Source organism: Jaculus jaculus, chromosome X, assembly GCF_020740685.1.
Source record: "Jaculus jaculus isolate mJacJac1 chromosome X, mJacJac1.mat.Y.cur, whole genome shotgun sequence".
NCBI classification, from domain to species: domain Eukaryota; kingdom Metazoa; phylum Chordata; class Mammalia; order Rodentia; family Dipodidae; genus Jaculus; species Jaculus jaculus.
In genome coordinates this window covers 149,899,081-149,918,854 of record NC_059125.1, presented here as the reverse complement: position 1 = coordinate 149,918,854, position 19,774 = coordinate 149,899,081, and the positions used below count along the sequence as shown (strand labels likewise).

At 44.6% G+C, this 19,774-nt stretch overlaps 1 protein-coding gene across 1 annotated transcript; it reads right to left on the bottom strand.

The window, feature by feature from the left end:
* Positions 1-4,908: 4,908 nt before the first annotated feature.
* Positions 4,909-5,889, bottom strand: LOC101618052 (melanoma-associated antigen 10-like). Its single transcript, XM_045139971.1, has one exon. The coding sequence runs from the start codon at positions 5,887-5,889 to the stop codon at positions 4,909-4,911; it is 981 nt and encodes a 326-aa protein (XP_044995906.1).
* Positions 5,890-19,774: the final 13,885 nt, after the last annotated feature.

Genomic DNA, 19,774 nt, shown 5'->3' with positions numbered 1-19,774 from the left:
ACTTTAGCCCAGTGTCTATGTTCTTGTCTTAGTATAAGACATGTACTTCTGCACAGGAATTCATGTTTAAAAATGTTTGTCACTGGGCTGGAGAGATGGCTTAGCAGCTAAGCTCTTGCCTGTGAAGCCTAAGGACCCTGGCTCGAGGCTCGGTTCCCCAGGACCCACGTTAGCCAGATGCTCAAGGGGGCACCTGCGTCTGGAGTTCGTTTGCAGTGGCTGGAGGCCCTGGCGAACCCATTCTCTCTCTCTCTCTCTCTCTCTCTCTCTCTCTCTCTCTCTCTCTCTGCCTCTTTCTCTCTATCTGTCACTCTCAAATAAATAAATATAAATCGAAACAAAAAATGTTTATCACAACAAATGGGGAATAGCCTCTGCCCATCAGAAAGAGGACGGCTTGATTGTGATATATGGGTGCTGTAGAACTCTGGAGTAATGGAGGCCAATTCAAGGTGGACGTGCATGTGCTACCCTACACTCATTTCATGAGAATTTCAAGGCAAGGTGAAGATCACTAGACTCTTTATTCTGCATCTACATTAAACTGACTAACATATTATTACCACACAGCTATCTATGAAAACCCCCAAAGTTGATCTAAACAAATACCCATCAGATCAATCATTGTAGTGATCTTACAGGAGGGGACTAAATCACGGGAGAATTTGGAAAAGGAGGACTGATGTTATGAGAATACACCCACTACTCTGGGCAATGTCAGCATTTAAATAAACCTAAGTGCAGCCACAGTCCACCTATTGGTGAGAGTTCTGAGACCAGTTTTGCCTTCAAATTCTCTGAATTCTTCAGTGTCCACCCTGTAGCAAATGCCTCTTTTAATTTAACTGTTTTTTGGAAAGATATTTCATATAGGCCATGCTGACCTCCAACTTGCTCTGTACCCAAGGATGACCTTGAACTTCTGACCCTATTGCTTCCACCTCCCAACTACTGGGAATACAGACACGTACCAGTACACCTAGTTTGTGGCAGGTTCTTTCAAGTCCTACATTATCCATCTTACTGCCTGGGGATTATGGGAAAGCTTATAGAAAGGCAATTTTCGGATCTACCCTTGGCAATTTTTTCTATCCTCTTGGAAGGCAGAGGATGGTCCTCTCCCATTAGATGCAAGGGTATCTCTTCACCTGTAAGCCTCTGTTGGGCTCCACAGGAATGTTGGTATCTAAAACCTGAACGGGTGCCTTAGTCATCCAGACAGACAGTAAGTTCATGTGGGGAAAGTTGCCGTAGCAGAGATAGTGGAAGGGCGATGAAGGGCATTTTCTCTTCAAATTGGAGCAAGCATGTCCATCAAGAAAATACTTCATATGTAGCAGGATACCAAGGTCATTTGAAGTTGATTTTTGGCAGATGATTGTTGCTTATCTCCCACTTGTGAGGAGGCTTAGTCCCTGTGGTGGTTTGATTCGGGTGTCCCCCAGAAACCGAGGTGTTCTGAATGCTTGGTTCCCAGTTGATGGGGATTTGGGAATTAATGCCTCCAGGAGGCAGTGTATTATTGGGGGCGGGCTTATGGGTGTTATAGCCAGTGTCCCCTTGCCAGTGCTTGGCTCACTCTCCCATTGCTATGGTCCACCTGATGTTGGCCAGGAGGTGATGTCCAACCTCTCTACATGCCATCGTTTTCCCCTGCCATCATGGAGCTTCCCCTCGAGTCTATAAGGCAAAATAAACCCTTTGTCCCACAAGTTGCTCTTGGTGAGGTGATTTCTACCAGCAATGCGGACCTGGCTGCCACAGTCCCTCAGCTGATCAACCGAAGCAGCATACCCATGGGCTGTGTGCCGGCGCCTCTCCTGTGCTGAGAAGCTCACGCTGACCCGGGTGCCCTCAGAAATGCTCCCTGCAAGGAGCAAGGTCCTAGGAGGGAAGCTCCTGTTGTTATCTGACTAAATGGATATGTGGTGCCCGTCAAATTGTCCTAAAGATGATTATGTCCAAAGATTAGTCTGCTTGCAGTTTTTGTTTATTTGAGAGAGAGAAAAAGGCAGACAGAGAGGAAGAGAATGAGTGCATCAGGGCCCTGCAAAAGAACTCTGGATGTGTGTGCCACCTTATACACATGGCTTGCGCGGGTCCTAGGGAACTGAACCTGAGTCCTTGGCATTACAGGTGAGTGCCTTAACCACTAAGCCAGCTCTCAAGCCCACGGCTCTCACTTTTAGACAGAGAAGATTCTTTTTGCAGGTAGTGACCACTGGGAAGACTCAAAAGTCATCAAGCTTCTAAGAAGTGGCATTTGAGTGCTAAGCACTCACTGAGTCATCTCTGTCACTGCCACCCACCCACAGGCTCAGGGAACATTGTGGAAGGAGTATCAGAAAGAATGTAAGAATCACGACCATCGACCATATTCTATGGAACATTGTCCTCCAGACCTGAGGTGGTGGTTGCATTCATGACCTCACAGCAGCTGTCATTACTTCCACAAGCCTTGCACAATAGTGAGCCTATCAACATGCCATCTAAGAGAATGGAAAAGAGCAAAATAAGATATACCAAAATAGAAGAGGAACTAGTGGGAAAGAACAGGTTCAGTGGAGAGAAGATGGGGAGGGGAAGACAGAAGGTAATGAGAAAGGATTGTGATAAAAAATTATGTATATGTATGAAAATTATCAATACTTTTTAAATGCTCCTTTTACTCTCAGAGTAATATCCCAGGAACCGGATAATTATTGGCCAAATCAAACTCCACTAGAAAGATAGAATAGTGGGCTTCTAGGTAGAGATGACCGAGTGTCTCAAGTCACAGTTCAAAGTGAAGATTTCTCACCAATCTTCCAAGGCTTTGTGATGGGATGTGGACGCACTGTTAGGAGGACCAGGGGACTTGTACAGGAAGCAGCAATGCTCAGTGTCATGGTGAAGGCAAGTCATCGTTATCACTTTGAGAAGAGGCAGCAAGAAGGGCCAGGCAACTAGGCCACAGTGGAAGTTGGAAGGGCAGGCACAGGAGCGACAAGCGTGGCAAGGGGTGGTAACGCAAGGACATGCTGGGACCAGACAGAAATGTCCACACTATCCAGTAGCTTTCCAGGACCCAGACAACCCCCAGATTGGGTTTGATTTATACCGTCACCTTCTTTAGGGCTGCTCTGTGTAGGTGACAGGCTGGCTCCAGGATCCTACGTCTCATCACCTGAGAGACAGTATGCAGTGCTGAAAAGAGCCTCGGCCTGAGTCAGCTTGGTCCTGGGCTGGGAGGATTGGAAAAGCCAAGGCTTGATGGTCCATTTAGCCCTATGATCTTCTGCCAGCCCTGAGAAGAAATTCCCCGCTTAAAATTCAGTATAGCCTCCTTCTCAGAGTTCACATGGAGCAACCCAGATGTGCAGGAGACCTCGCCCCAGGGAAGCTCCTGGAATGTGAGTCAAGGAGCAGCCCTTTCCCTCCCTCCCGACAGTTTTTCCACCCAATCACTACCTCCCCATCCATTCTTAGTCACTGCAACCCAGTCCCTGCTTACATCTGACCAAACTACATGAGACACCCACAATAAAATGCCCTCCCTCTCGGCCAGGCAGAATGGCATCTTCCAGGGCTTCTGGGCTTCATTATCCCTGATAACCTTATCTTAAGAAATCCTTGGTGATGGTGGGTTCAATCACTGTTTGGACACTATGTTCATTTGTATCTCTTTTTTAATATTTTTATTTGAGAGGCAGGGAGAGAGAGCGATAGCGAGAGAGAATGGGCATGCCAGAGCCTCTAGCACTGCAGACAAACTCCAGATGCATGCACCACCATCTTGCACATCTGGATTTACATGGGTCCTAGGAAATCGAGCCTACTAAGCCATCTCTCCAGCCCTCTCCTGTATCTCTTATTCCTGCCACAGAACCAAATCCCATGATCCTCCCTGTAATATCAACACGAACTACCCAGAGCACCTATCTTTCCTTTCTCTCAGTCTGAACTCAATCACGGTACCTAAAACGAACCCCAGGCATTATGGAGTTTTATAGTTTTGACTTTGGTAACAGTTAATATGATCTACATATATGTCCTTTGTAATTACTAGAGAGAGAGGAGATAGGGGAGGGAGGCGAGAAGAGAGGGAGGGACAAAGAAAGAAAGGGACAGAGAGTGAGCATATCACATGCCAGGACCTTGTATCATTGCAAACAATCTCAAGACACATGTGCTATTTTGTGCATGTAGCTTCACATGTATACTTGGGAATCAAGCATCAAACCAGGACCAGCAAGTGCCTTTAACCGCTGAGCCATTTTCTCAGCCCCCCAGTACATCTTTTATGTTGTTGTTTATTTTTATTTATTTGAGAGTGACAGGGAAAAAGAGGGAGGGAGGGAGAGAGAGAGAGAGAATGGGTGCTCCAGGGCCACCAGCCCCTGCAAATAAACTACAGATGCGTGCACTCCTAACTACAGATGTGTGCATCTAGCTAACATGGGTCCTGGGGAATGGACCCTCGAACCGGGGTCCTTAGGGTTCACAGGAAAGTGCTTAATCATTGAGCCACCTCTCCAGACCCACCCCCCAGTATATCTTTTAATGTCTTAGAATGAAACTCTAAAGAAAATAAAGTTAGCAAAAATCAGTTTTATTTATTTTGATGTCAAGTTACTTCCTTCACATTTCCAAAGAAATTCCAGTCCAATTGCCAGAGTACCTTGTGACAGATTACATACAACATGGGAAGGGCCTAATTTGCTTCACAAAGTAACAAAATTCTAACCTAGATAAATAGCAGTGAGCATGACTAATACAGTTAACATGTCTCAAATGTGAAGCTCCTAAAACTTGGTACACATAAAAATGCTTTAGAATACCATTATAAGTCCTCAGGCCACCCAAACATAACCGAAGAACAACGCCAGTGTCACCCCACCCCAGCCACTGCTGAAATCCCTGTCTGGCCTAATCATCGCTGCAGGCTGCCTGCACACTAGAACTGGCACTGTCCATGGCAGGACCTTCTTCTGCTGGGGCAACTCTGGACTTAGCCTTCTCTTCCTCATCTCTCAAAGCCTTGACATATAAGTTGGGGTAGGATCTGGGGTCATTCCCACTCATCTTAGCAAAGAACTCTAGGACTTGCATCTTACTGGTTTCAGCATGTGCCCTTGGGCCCCAGAGGAACTCGTATTGAGCAGGATCAGTGTGGGGCACCTGGCGGTACTCCAGGTACCCTTCCTGCACAAAGTCCTCAGTGATCAGTTTCCTGGACTTCACATGTATGAAACTATCGCTCCCAGGACCCAACCCCATGGTTTTCATCATTTCCCAGACCTCCTCCTCACTGACACAGTTGCCCTTTGTGAAGATGATACCCAGGAGGATTATCAGGGAGCCTGTCTTGGGCATACCCTTGACATCACTCAGCATACCATCATATGTGAGTCCCAGGGCAGTGACAAGGGTGTAGGAGTGGGAAACAAGGTCCACTTCCTTCACATCAATGCCAAAGATAAACTGCATGAACTCACAGGCTTCACTAAAGATCCTATCATAGAACTGCTGGTAATTTCCAATGACATGCTCCAGCATTTCTGCCTTACTGGTCAGCTCCTTCTTTCGATACTTCACGAGCAGGAAATTCACCAACTCGGACACCTTTTCGTTTATTTCATGACACAGACTGGACATATGGCCTTCTGGCTCTTCTTGGTTGCAGAAGGCCTCATCAGATGGGTTTTCAGGAATGGAGCTCATGATCTCTGGAGGAGTGTCAGCTCTCAGGGGACTCTGTGGAACATATGATGCCTTAGCAACAGACACCCCCCGCCCTGAGGTGAGGGCAGTGGGCTCTTCTTCCTGCCCAGCCCTAAGTACCTGAGGATACTCAAAGTCTTGTGCCTTTCTTTTGGCCCGAGGCTGGTTGTCCTGACAGTAAGACATTAAGATTTTCCTGGTGCACAACAGGCAGGTGAACTGCGGTTGAGAACCCTCAGGCTAGGGAAAGAAGACGAGAGTGACAGTAGACTCGAATGACAAACACGCCTATGACCACTCTAACTAAGATCTTATGTGTTTTCCTTTGGCTTCTGCTTGACCCTTGAAAAACTGGAAGTGGAAATGACAACTTTACTCAGGGTAAAGTTGGGACCAGGCAACGTGGGCATCTTGTGATTTAGAGTGGGACCACTTGGACCTATTGCGATTATGCATCTCACCTTGACTCCTGACCCTGCTCAAACTTCCAATTTAGCCTGAGGACACTGCCTCAGATGAAGAGCTTCAACCCCTGCTCTCTGCAACTCTCCCCTAAACAGAGCTACCAAATGTGAGCACAACACTGGGTCCTCAACCCTGACAAGAGAGATCGGCTGGATTCTAATAAGTCCCCCCCCCTTGGGTTTATGATGCCCTGTGGTCACTCTGGGCCTTTTACGTTCTCCTAGCAAGGGCTGGACCCAACCCTTCGGCTGGTATGGCATGAGACAAGTGTCCCCCACTCCAATAAAATGCAATCAGAGGGCTTCATATGTGACTCTACTGTGGAGGGGAAACTGTAAGAGATGGCCTGATTTGGTGTGGTCCATGCTACCTGGGATGGGGACCCTGCTTGGTTTCACCTTGGTAAGTGCTAATGGATGAAACTTTTCCACTGATGACTTGAGGCCACGCTCCTAGTTCTGTGAAACAAAGGGAAGAATGAGTGAGGTGAGGGAATTCCACCCAAGTCTTAGGGTCTCTCATAGTTGACAGAAGGGACAACCAAAGGCTGGATCCTATGTATTTAGGTGAAGGGATTCCTTCAGTTCTCACCTTGAGTCCTGACAGGCCTGGGATCCTCCCTCTGATGAGTTGAGTCCAGGTCACTCTTAGTAGGGCCTGCAGCTCCCTGAAACAATCACCTGGAAACAAGAAGACATGCTCAGACTGACAGACAGACACGGGACTGTAGGAGTGGTTGGTGTCAGGCACACTTCTGTGTGTTCCTTGACTGTGCTGTGGACAGGTGTTACCTTCAGTCTTCCCATGGAGCCCTCAACTTGACTTTTCAGTTTCTTGTGTCTGATAATTGAGGTTAGCCACTTCAGACCAAGTTCCTTACCTCACAGAAAACCTAACATCACTCAAGAGACATAAGCAGGTGACACAGCCCCTCCCCTCTGTAATGAGGTCTCCAGCAATGACCACAAGACCTGGGCTCATCTCTCTAGATATGGGGGTTCCCTAAGTCCCTTGTTATTTATCATCTGACCTGGGTTTCCTGACATCTTACCTTTATCCAAGACTTCATCTCTTACTACTGACGTGACATCACCTTAGGACCAAGGCATTCATATCCCTGAAACCTCCCAATACCAATGATCCACTTTGGCACCAGGCTGACACTTCATTATTTGGGGGCCCACTGAATGATGTGGGACTGTTACAGTGCATTCTCAGCCCTCACATTGACTCTTAAAGCACAACCAAGTTACAGGAACCTTACAAAATGATGCCACATGCCCTAAAACCCCAGATGTAAATGCAAGAGGGCAGGGAAGGGCTGAGATAAGTCAAGTCCCCATTGGTACAAGGCCATCAACACTTACATGACCAAATATTGAGGCCTGTCAATGTGGAGTGTTGCTTGGGGGGGGTCCACTCTCAACTGACATCCTGCCATAGGAAGTGACCTTACCTACTTGGGGGCCCCAAACTGGCAGACAAACCTGGAGTCCAAGCAGGTAAGGGACTATAAAATTTAGCCCCCACTTAAATTTTTTTTAATTAGTTTTGTACTCAGTGAATATAGTCACATTGGTACCATTGTTAGCCTCCTCCCCACTTTTGTGCCAGGCTAACACAGGGGTGCTACTTCTCTAGTTACAGGTCCTCAATCTGGGATTGGGCTGCAAAAGTCCACCTTCGAACTGCAGAGATGGTTTGGTTGTTAAGACGCTTGCCTGCAAAGCATAACAATTGTGGTTAGATTACCTAATACTCATGTAAGGTCAGATGCACAAAGTGGTGCATGCCCCTGTACTTTTTGTAGCAGCTGGAGGCCAACACATCCATTCTCTCTGTGTCTCTCTTTCCTCTATCTTTCTCTGCTTGCAAATAAATGAGTGAATGAATAAATAAATAAATAATTTTTGGAAGTCTACCCTCAACACTCACCTCGAATACAAAAGCATGGCAAAGCCCTCTAAGATCCAGGAACCTCAAAAAATGTTGGAACTTGAGTCCCTCACCCCCAGTACCCTGGATATGAATGGAGAAATGTTGGGAGAGGCTCACTACAAAATGTCAGGTCCCGGTTAGCAGAAGACCCTCAACAGGTTTACAACTCAATTACTGGGGCTTGTCTATATAGAATGGGGATTAGTCGACCCATTCCTAGCCTCCAACTTGACAGAGTAAGTCACCTCACCCTCTCAGGTCCAGAACCCCTCAAAATGTCTTATTTAAACACACCAGGAGTATAAGCAGGAAAGAAGCTCAATATAAGAACAGGACCCCACTATTTTTGCCAGGATGACACAGGGGGTGTTACCTTATTATTTGATATACTTCTATCTAGAAAGAGGCCTCTACTGCCAAGTCAGCTCTTAACCTTAACTCCCAAAGCGTGGTAGAGCCTTCTAACCAGTAGGAACCTACCAAAATGGCACTATACTCTCCAAGTCTCTGGATGTGGATGCAGAAGAGCAGGAAGGGGAATCACTGAGACAAGTTCAACCCAATGGCTATATGGCTGCCTACAAGTTTCCTCTTGAATTATTGGGGTCTGCCAACATGGGGTGGGGCTAAAGCCATCCACTTCAAGCTTCAAAATTGACTCATATAACTAGCCCTCCCAGATCCCAAATTTCCACAAATGGCTTCGTTGCAGGCACACTCAGGATTGATAGCAGGAAAAGGACTCAGACATTGGGCCCCACTTAATGGAACTTCATTATTTGATGACCCTTCATCTGTAGTAAAGAGGTTACAGTCCACTTCTGCTCTCACCAAGACTCTTAAAGCACATCAAATCCCTCTAAGTTGCAGGAACCTCACAAAATGGTACACATTGCCCCTCCCCAATTCCCTGGATATGAAAGCAGAAAGGGGGCTCATCCAACAAGAGTTTCCAATTGACACAGGACCTTCAACATGATTACAACTCAGGGATTGGGGCTTATGTGTTGGAGCTTGGGGGGCTACACTTGGCCCCATCTTGACTCAAAAAGTGACCTGGTCCTCACATATCTCTTCACAAATGGCTCAATTGTGGACACACCCTGAGTACAAGCAGGGAAGGGAATCATTAAAACAATTGAGCCCCATACTGGTGCCAGCCTGAGACAAGGTACTACTCCATTATTTGGGGACCCACTATCTGGAGTGGGGTTGTTACTCCTCTTTCTTTCCTTGATTCTGGGAGCAAATGGCAGAGCCCTCCAAGCACAAGGGACCTCACAAAAAGGCACTTATCCCTCCCCCCCACCTATTTCCTGGAGGTGAATTCAGAAGGAGGGGTGTCATTCCACAAGTGAGCCTGATACACACAAGACCCGCAAAAGTCCATTTACTGGGGCCTGCCTTTGAGGGTGGAGCTTAGGCAATACACTCCCAGTCCTCATTTTGAATCAAAAAGTGACCTGTCCCTCACTGATACCCAAACTCCAAAAATGGCTCCTAGAAGGATGTGCACTAGATTCCTTGTAGGGTAGGAACTCCATACAGCAGCTGGGCCCCACTTGGTGCCAGGCTGACACAAGACTCCCACTTTAATATTTGGCTACCCACTATCAGGAGTATGGCTGCTGCTGTCCACCCTCAGCTCTCACCTTCACTCAAAGAAGTCGACCCAAAGAGACAGCAAGAACCTCGATGCTCAGGAAACCTCACAAAATGGCGCTTATTTATACCCCTGTTCCCTGGATGAGGAAGGGGTGGGGCTCATTCCGACAAGTCAGCTTCTGATTGGCACACATGTTAAACATCACAAAATGGCACCTAGGCAACCCCTAACTCCCTGGATGTGGAAGGGGCTGGGCTTACTCTAACAAGTCAGTTTCTGATTGGCATAGGACCCTCATAGTTACAACTCAGTGATTGGTTCCTATATATGTGGGGTGGGGCTTGGGCAATGACACTCAACCCCCATCTTGACTCATAATACATCTGGGACCTTCCAAATATGGTTTCTATGCAGACACATCTGGAAATCCTTTCCCTGCTCAATAAAAAGCATTGGGGTCCCACAGAAGTGTAGGGAGGGTCTCATTCCAACAATTTAGCCCCCAATTGACACAAGACTTGTTCACAACTCATTTATTTTGGCCCATCTATGTGGCTAAAAATTGGGCAACACAGGCCTTGCATCATCTTCACTCAGAAAGTGATCCTGGTTTCTCAGATCCTGAACCTCTGAAAATGTCTCCCATGAGGACATAGCCAGAGTTAAAGCAGGAAAGGGGCTCATTGAAAGTGGGCCTTACTTTGTGCCAGGATGGCTATATGGTTCTTCTTCAGTTTTTATAATGTAGAGGTTTAAATTAGGTATCCCCCATAGACTCTTGTGTTCTGAATGTTTAATCCCTAGCTGATGCCAATTTGGGAAATGGAACTTTATTGGAGGAAGTTAATTGTTGTGGAACAGGCATATGGGTATTATAGTCAGCTTCCACTTGCCAGTGTTTGACACACTCTCCTGCCACTGTTGTCCACCTGCTATTAGCTAGGAGGTGATGTCCAGCCTCTGCTCATGCCATGGTTTCCCCTGCCATCATGGAGCTTCCCCATGAGCTGTTGTATTTTTTTTCTTACTGCTTTTTTCCCCAGAGTTCTTTATATATGGAAGGCATTTAGCTACGTGTGTTGTGAGTTCCAAACAGTTTCTTACTGTTTTCTTTTGTGTGAGTGTGTGGTATGCGTGGTGTCTGTGCAGTGTATATGTGTGTGTGCATGTGTGTGCGTGTGCAAGTGAGGATGCATGTGCCCGTGAGCACACGCGCAAATGCTAAAGGAGAACCCTGACTACTTGCCACAATATAGGCACTGCTTCATTCCTAGTTCCAATTATTATTTGCAGTGTCCATATACATGGAAGCAGCACTGTTTCCAGAGGCTCTAGGAAGGAATTGCCCCTGGGAACCCTTATCTAGATGAGTTGGGTGTAGTGAGCTACATCCTAGCAGTCAGTGTTGTAGGAGGAAAGGGGGCAGATTTTCCTGGATCTGTGGCTCTAGTGTGTGTGCTGGTGGAAGGATTAGCAGTTCAAGGTTACAGTTCCTCTGCTGAGTATGTTTTACCATTGCTTACCAAGTCTCCTGCACTGTCACACTGATTGAAGTTGAAATGAACTAAAACATTTTGCCTTTGTCTTTCCAGTGACAGATTAGCCAGGCCTATTCCATTTGGCCATTCACTAATTCATGCAGTGACTACTCATGGATAATAGAACAGGCATTGGTAATTTGCCATTTATAAATAGTATTACTGACATTGGTATTCACACTGTGTAAATAATATGAGGATCTCAGGAACTATGAGTGAGGAAGCCCCCATTTTATATTCAGTTAGTCAGGGTCACAAGTTCAAATGAACTAAAATATATCTGCATACCCTGACAAACACCAATCACACCCCATAAGAGCATTCTGTAGCATCCTAAAGTCAAGACATAGACCTAGGGACTTTAAGTGGAATCTCCTGATAATGAAGCCCTTGGAGAACCAACTGAAAGCCCTAGATATGAAAAATCTGGGAATAGTGATCATTTTAAGCAACAAGGCTGTCCCACTTCCTCCCATCTACTGTTATTCCCAAAAGGGCAGAGGGGAGAAAAAGACCCCAGACATAATTGAGAGTTCTATCCAGACTGGTTGAATCTTCTTCAGACCAATCAAACTGTTTTCTTTGTTTTCCAACATATAGAAGCCTCTGGTCCAAAATAATGCTTGTTTTGACACCATCTCCGGCATAGAGAGCTGTTCTCTTACTTCTCTCCCCACTACTATCTACCTTCATCATTCTCCACTAAATGGTGCAATGATCTCTGACGCAGAAAATCGGTAACCTAGTCATGCAGGTTTTGTCCTAATACTGGCCTCAGGTCCCACATTATATGTATAAACTGATACCTAGCTTCACATGTTTTTCTAATATTTATTTATTTTAGCCTTAGAAAGTCATTTTTTTAAATCCAGTTGAAGATCCAGGCGTGGTAGTGCACACCTTTAATCCCAGCACTTGGGATGCAAAGGTAGGAGGATCACTATGAGTTCAAGGCCACCCTGAGACTACATAATGAATTCCAGGTCAGCCTGGACTAGAGTGAAACCCTACCTCGAAAACAACAACAACAAAAAAATCCAGTTGTATTACAAGTGCTGAAACTGCATTTATAATTCATTTTGAACAATAGGAAATATACAAATAAGTATTCAATGCCTGTTTAATTGATACACTATGGTCTGCTGATGTTGGGACATGAACCTGTTGAACATGTAGCCAAAGATGAACCAGGACATTCTAACCAGTTGGTCAGTGTCTACCATTGGATATTGGAACTTTAATTACTGAACAAGGCTGGTTTTGTGAGTTCACCTACTTTCCTTAGGGTGAAGAGGAACCTGAAAATAAATGAGCAGCTGAATGACATCCATTCACAGCCTGCTGTCCGGGTCCTCATATAGTAATCAAACACTGACATCATTGTCCATACTCCTACTCATCACACCGCTGGTCAGCAAACCAAGGTAAGGACTCCACTGTGTAGGCAATGGGGAGTTACTAAGAAGTTCTAGGGAAAGTTAGCATTAGATATATCATTCTGTCAGTGACGGAAGCATCAAGTTAGAGAGTATAGAAAGCCAATCAGGATGATATACTAACCCAGGCTGGCATTAAGTAGGTCTGTATGTATCAGAGTCAGATGAAATAAGCAGATTCTGAGTACAGCTGGCACCTATGGAGCCAAGGAGGCCAGAGAGGGAGGCTAGGGCTGAGAATGAGATAGGAGGTTCTTAATGAAGAGAGCCACCTGACTCTGTCCTTTTGTGTTATGACTGTCACTCTTTATCACAGTCCTGGTTTGATGAGCATGTATTTGCACCTGTCTGATCCTGTTTAGAGCTTTAAGTCAATGCTAGGCTCTTTCACAATTGAGGCCATATTTCCTGCTAAATCTAGCTTGCCACACATAGCAGGTCTCACATAAATGAAGTCAGTCATTGCTTACACAGTCTAACTGCACCCCCCAACTAAGTATTAGATCCCTGAGATATTAACAGTGCCTCTATGTGCCCAGAAAGATGTATCAAACTTATTAAAGAACTTGATCAGATTTGCAATGTAAAGCAGGGAAGGAAATCTCAAAGGCAGAAGTGCTGAAACAAGACTGGTGTTATAGTCCATTCCACATTGCTGGGATGAACATCCAACCAGATACTGTTTATGGGATAAAATAAATATTTCCAGATTACAAATTGAGGGGAAGTATCATCAATGGTGGAAGAAGCTGGCACCTTTTCACAGATCCAAGCAGAGAAAGAACCCACCATCAGTCATAAGACACCAACACACAGCAAGCACACACTCGCCCCAGCAACACGCAGGGCTCCCAGAACTCAGACTGCTCTCTACACATTTGGGACAGAATTCAGATCCACCCCTGGTGACACCTTAGAGTTAGACTCCTGAATCCTCCCCCAGTGACACCTCCTCGAGCTAGACAGCTGGAGATCCCAGTTGCGAGTTTCATTTCAACATTTGAGTCAGTGGGGGACATGCATTCAAACTACCACAGCTGGGGAAACAAGGTGGAAGTGGAAAACAAGCATTCTAGCTCTCATTTGGTCCCATCCCCACTGTTGCATGGCTGCCTCCTTACTCCCAGTGGGGGACTCGAGGATAGCCAGAGAGAGGTCAAGCACCTAGACAGGCCCCCAGGGTCTGAAATCCAAAATGTAAGTTCCAAGGCATGCCTTAGTGGCCATGTGACTTCCAACAAGTCACTTCCCTATTGTGACACTATTTTTGAGTCAGACAAGCTAGACCTCTCAAAGGTGCTTGGTAAACTCACTGAGTCCACAAAACTATCCAGTAAAAGGAATCACCCTCTGAGCTTGTGGTTCTTTGGTAAAGGAGCCCTGTGTGCTAGGGAATCCAAGGCTAGCCCTGGGACTTCTCAGCAACTCCCCATTGTCTACACAATGGTATCTAGAGCATTCTCACAGTCAACTGTGGGCCTATAAGAGCTTAAGTGTATCTGTCTCCTGGTGAACCCTGCCTAATAGTAGAGCAGGAAAGGGATGGAGGGAACCTGGGAGGACAGTGAACATGGACTATTTATATGAAGAGAAGAGACTGAGTTTGATTAACACTGTCACTGTGGACCAGTCAGAATAAAGTTTGCTGTCTTCATAGTTGTCCATTCTTCAGTGGCCATAACTCTGGATACCTGGCAAGTAAGGCTGAGGTATCACCAGACTCTTAACCTACTGTCTGTCCAGATTATCCATTGAGGCACTGGAGTTCCCTTTGGTCATCTGGTCCTCCTCTGGCTCATCTTCACCCAGCTTTGCATTCATTTGTTGATCATGGCTGGATTATCCTGATACTTCCCCCCTGTATGGATTATCTGTACTGCTTCAAGGTCCAGAACAAAACTTCATTTTAGGGCTCTTTTGCCTTTTCTGATGCTTTAGACATCTGAAAGGACAACAGGAAGATTCCAGAAAAGCATGGATTTGGAAAAAGTGGGTAAAGGAGGAATGTGAATTTGAGCTTTGCAGGAAGAGTTATGATCTGACACATGTGTGTCAGGCATATCTTCTTACACACAGTAAGATAGTATATGCAGAAAAATTTAAACAATAATTGAGTCTGACACTGTCACCACATGGACAATTATTCTTCTTGTATTTTATATTATCAATGCGCAATTGAAAGTTGAAATAAAGCAATGCAATTTAAAATAGCATTGAAAAACAGAAATTAAGGGAGGGGCTGGCTTGGTGCTACAACACTTGGCCCCAGGGTTCTATACCCAGTACTGCAAAAGAAAGTAAGAAAGCAAGGACAGGGAGTTATGCTGTACCTGAGTGCACCAGAGAGATGGACAGAGGATTGAGGAAATACAGAGAAAGATGAAATCTGCCAATTGGTTTTGGAAGTATTCATGAAGGAAGTGAGCACTGAGGTAGGTGTTGAACTCTGAGTTGTAGAACAGTAAGTGAAGAGGTTGAAAAATATTCCCATTAAAGTGAAAAGCTTGGCCAAAAGCCTAGAAATGCATAGCATGTTAGAGTGAAGGTAAAAAAAAAAAAAAAAAAGCCCAGGTTGTGAGGTTGTGAGGGATAGCCAAGTTCACAAAGGTCTTAACTACCCTATTAAGAAACTGATGTGCTAATCCTCTGCATATTTACACCTGCAATCCATATGATCAGGCAGAAGCCTCAAAGTGACAGTAACTTCCTATTGATTCCAGCCTTCACAAATGGTCATTCCTGGTAGGCTAGGCAAAGACTACCCTGGAGGAAAAAGAAAGACAAATTGGGAGAAGAAGACTACACAGGGGCAAAAGATTTTGACAATTATCATTTGTAGGAAATTATTGTGCTAATTACAAGTGGACATATTTGTATATCAAAGCCAGTTCCAAGACTCCAGGTTACTGCATTGGGTAATTTACTGTGAGAACTCATGTGCAATTCATAATGAAAGTAAATTGACTGGTTTTCATTAAGGATTCCATATGATCAGGCCTTCCACCAACTTAGACAGCATTAATGTCACCATCATAGAACACATTAACAGAGCCAAGATCCATCTGCGCAATGAGCGTATTCGGGCTTCCTATGCATCTCTAGTCCATCAGAGTAAAAGTAATAGGAAGAAAGAAAGAGAGAGAAGAAGGAGGAGGAGGAGAAGAAGAAGAGGAGGAGGAAGAAGAAGAGAAGGAGGAGGAGGAGGAAGAAGAAGAAGAGGAAACATAGACACAGACAGAAGGAAGGAAGAAGAAGAGAATAAAGAAAAATACGGAGGAAGGAAGGAAAGAAACAAAGAAAGGCATTGAAGTAAAAATTTTAAAGACATTTCCAAAGCAAGTACCTGGTTAACTATCACCATTGGTCAAACTAGTAGCATTTAGAACACTCATACATTCAATTTATGACTTCTACAATAGCTAAACCATTATTTATAATTGCTCATGGGAGAGGTGGAATAATCTTTTCTTGGCTTAAAGAATTTTAAGCTCATAATGAGGACTGTTCTGATAGATCCCACCACCTGGAGTGTGAATGTATGAAGTATGCATATGATCGTGACCTGGCCCCAAGTGGCCATAGCCATCAGCTCTGAGTATTTGGTCATTGGCATTCAGTTTCGCCCCCACAATAAAATTACCCACCAGGACGGAAGATCTGCTCTTACAAACTAACTGCATTGTTTTTAGTGGCATTTGGCTAAGCACTGTTTTTTTTTTTTTTTTTTTTTTTTTTTTTTTTTTTTTTTTTCCAGGCTGCATACAGCTACATAATTGACTGGAATAAGTCTTCTATTACTGATCAATTTCTTTGGACATAATGAAGCCATCCTGCATGAACAGCAAGAGTGACAAGATATGTGATGAGTTGCTGCTTTCATTCTCTCACATGAACACACAGGCTGCTGGGCAGTATATGCTAGGGTTCCTTCCTGGGTGTTAGCAATATGCATAGCGACCTGTGGAATTTGGCTAATGACCTTTGTGCTTCTTAGAGAATAGCAGGTCTAGCAGGAGGCTTGGGGAAGAAGGAAGCTTGATGGAGTCTGACTGAAACGTTTTCTGCCAGGCCTGAGGGACTGAGGAGGCAGTGTGCCTGCTTGTCATCAGATGTATGGAGCAAGACAGCTATTTTGCAAGTCAGTTCAATCTTAGGAAGTCATTTCACTTCTGTAGCAATTACCTTCTCATTGCTGGACAAGATACCCACCCAGAAGCAGTTCATACAGGAGAGGGTTCATTTCAGCTGACAGTCTTGAGGGGAAGTTAGATCATGGCCAAAACAGAGCTGGCCAAGGGGCACTGCATCTTATTAAAATAGCAGAAAGGAAGTCATCTGAGTGAGCTAGCTCTAAGCACCCAGTGGGCTGAGCTAATGAACTTCAAGGCCTAACCCCCAGTGACACATCTCCTCCAGCAAGGCTCCACCTCCCAAAGGCTCCACAACTTTCCCAAGTTGGTGCCAACTAGGAACCAAGTAATGAAAACAAATAAACCAAAACACCACAACTTCTTTAAGTTTGCACTAAGGAAATGGAAATACAAATAACTACCTCCCAAGAGAACATTTATTTGTTTAACAAATACATATTGAGGACTTCTGGGTCAGGACCTGTGGGGAAAATTAAGAGCCAGACAGGAGTAAAATGAATTGACCTTGTGCTTAACTGTAGGTTAGGAAAGATACACAATGAGCAAATAATATGGTCCAGAAGATATCCCCAGGAAGGTGGCACCTGAGTTGAGACCTAAATGATGAGAAAAGGTCAGGTTTGAAAATATTACACACACAGATTCCAGTCAGACAGCAGCATGCACAAAGAAGACAAAAAAGAAACAAGGGTTTAATGAAAATGACCCAGGGAAATCTTGGTGACAGGTGGACTGTCACCAAGGAAGAGCCCTGTAAGGCCCTGGAAAGACATGTGGATTTTATCTAAAGTGCTATAGGAAGATCCTTGGAAGCTTTTAAGCTTGGGAGAAAGGTCCTCTGGTTGCTTTGGAACAATAGATTGGAGGAGTCAAGAGTGGGCATGAGAGTGATCCACATATGGGATGTTAGTTCCGTAGGACTGACTTTCTCTTCTCTTCACCTACCTTTCTATCCAATTTTCCCTTCCACAAATCATTACCCACTTCTGCCTGTGAATGAGGCTATCTCTTCCCTGGTGTTCTGGGAAATAACATGTGGTGGGATGGAGGAACAGAGGGACTAAAGAAAGGGCTGCCTGGCTGGATGAATGGATGGAAGGACAGATGGATACATACATACATACATACATACATACATACATACATACATACATACATACCTACATTCATAGATGATAAATAGTTATTATGTTATTATGGCTCATATAAAATCCCTAATGTCCAGAACGTCATGACATAAACATTGACTGAATGAAAGAATGAGCTGATAAATCAAAGTCAGCCTTTATCCCCAGATTAAGAAATCCTGAATCCTGTTGTTGACTAATAAAGAAGTTTATAGCTGGGCATGATGGTGCATGACTTTAATCCCAGCACTCAGAGGCAGAGGTAGGAGGATCGCTGTGAGTTCAAGGCCACCCTGAGACTACATAGTGAATTCTAGGTCAGCCTGGGCCAGACTGAGACCCTACCTCAAAAAAAAAAGTTTATAAACTTTGGGTTAGCAATAACCACATAACAAAAAAATAGAAACAAGGAGCTGGAGAGATTGCCTAGTGGTTAAGGCACATGCCTGTGAAGCCTAAGGACCCAGGTTCAATTCTCCAGGTCCCACATAAGCCAGATGCACAAGGGGGCACATGTGTCTGGAGTTCATTTGCAGTGGTTGGAGGCCCTGGCGTGCCCATTCTCTCTCTCTTTCTCTCTGCTTCTTTCGCTGTCTCTCTCTCAAATAAATAAATAAAAATAAAGTTTAAAAAAATAGAAACAATCTTTAGATGAGGTAGATTCCACTTAAAGAAAATAGGTTTACTGTTTTTAATAACAAACTGAAAGGAAATGTTTCAAAGTGATTTTAGAAGGTCATTTTGTGTGGACATTGAGCACAGCCTTACTAAGAATACAGTAAGGATGAAGGAGTTTGCTTCCATGTAAATATGTTCCTGACATACAATTAGGAACCCTCTTCCCGAGGCTTCTCCACTTTAATAAGCACACTGTCTTCTACCCAGTCCCCTAAGCCAGAAATTTCTAGTTACTCTAGACTCTTCTTTCCCTTTAACTTAATGCATCTAACAATCCCTCTTAGATACGTCTTGGATTCACCAACGTCTCAGCATGCTGATACTACCCATTGCAGGCCACCATCATTGCTTTCCTAGACTTCTGCAAATGCGCTTTATTGGTCTCATATGCATATCATCCGCAATCCCTTCTTCATCAAACAGAGATTATTTCCCCCATACTTAAATCCTTTTGATGGTTGCCAGTCTATTTTCATTTCACACCTGTATCAGTGTCTACTCTTTTCTTCATTAAGATCATCTTCTGCCACCACGAGTCTCACATTATTCATTAATTCTATCCAGAGCACTACCACCTATCCCCGTTGGAGAATATACTAGTTTTGGAACATACAAGACAATGGAAGAATGGGCATAATATTTACCCTCATCAGGAGTCAAGTCTCCAATAGGAGCTATTCTTGATCTGAAATTGGGTGGAGAGAAAAGAGGAGGAACTAGGTGGTAATGTTCTGGTCCATCTAAAATCATCTGGTCTCTACTTTTCTTGTTTTTCTTTTTGATATTTCATTTATTTACTATTTGAAAGAGAGAGGGAGAAAGAGGCAGACACACAGAGAGAAAGGGCACTCCAGAGCCTCTAGCCACTGCATATGAACTCCAAATGGATGCACCACCTTATGCATCTGGTGTGGGCACAGAGGAATCAAACAGAAAAGTGTCTTAACCACGAAGTCTTATCTCCAGCCTTTGTTTTTGGTTTGTATTTTTGGAAGCCACACAAATTTATTAATGTGCAAATGTGAAAAAATAGCTGTGGGAGGGATAATCCCAAGTTTGGTTACCAACTGCTCCAACACAATCCAGAAACTTATATGCACTTCCCATATGGGAAAATAAGGAATTCCTGTGC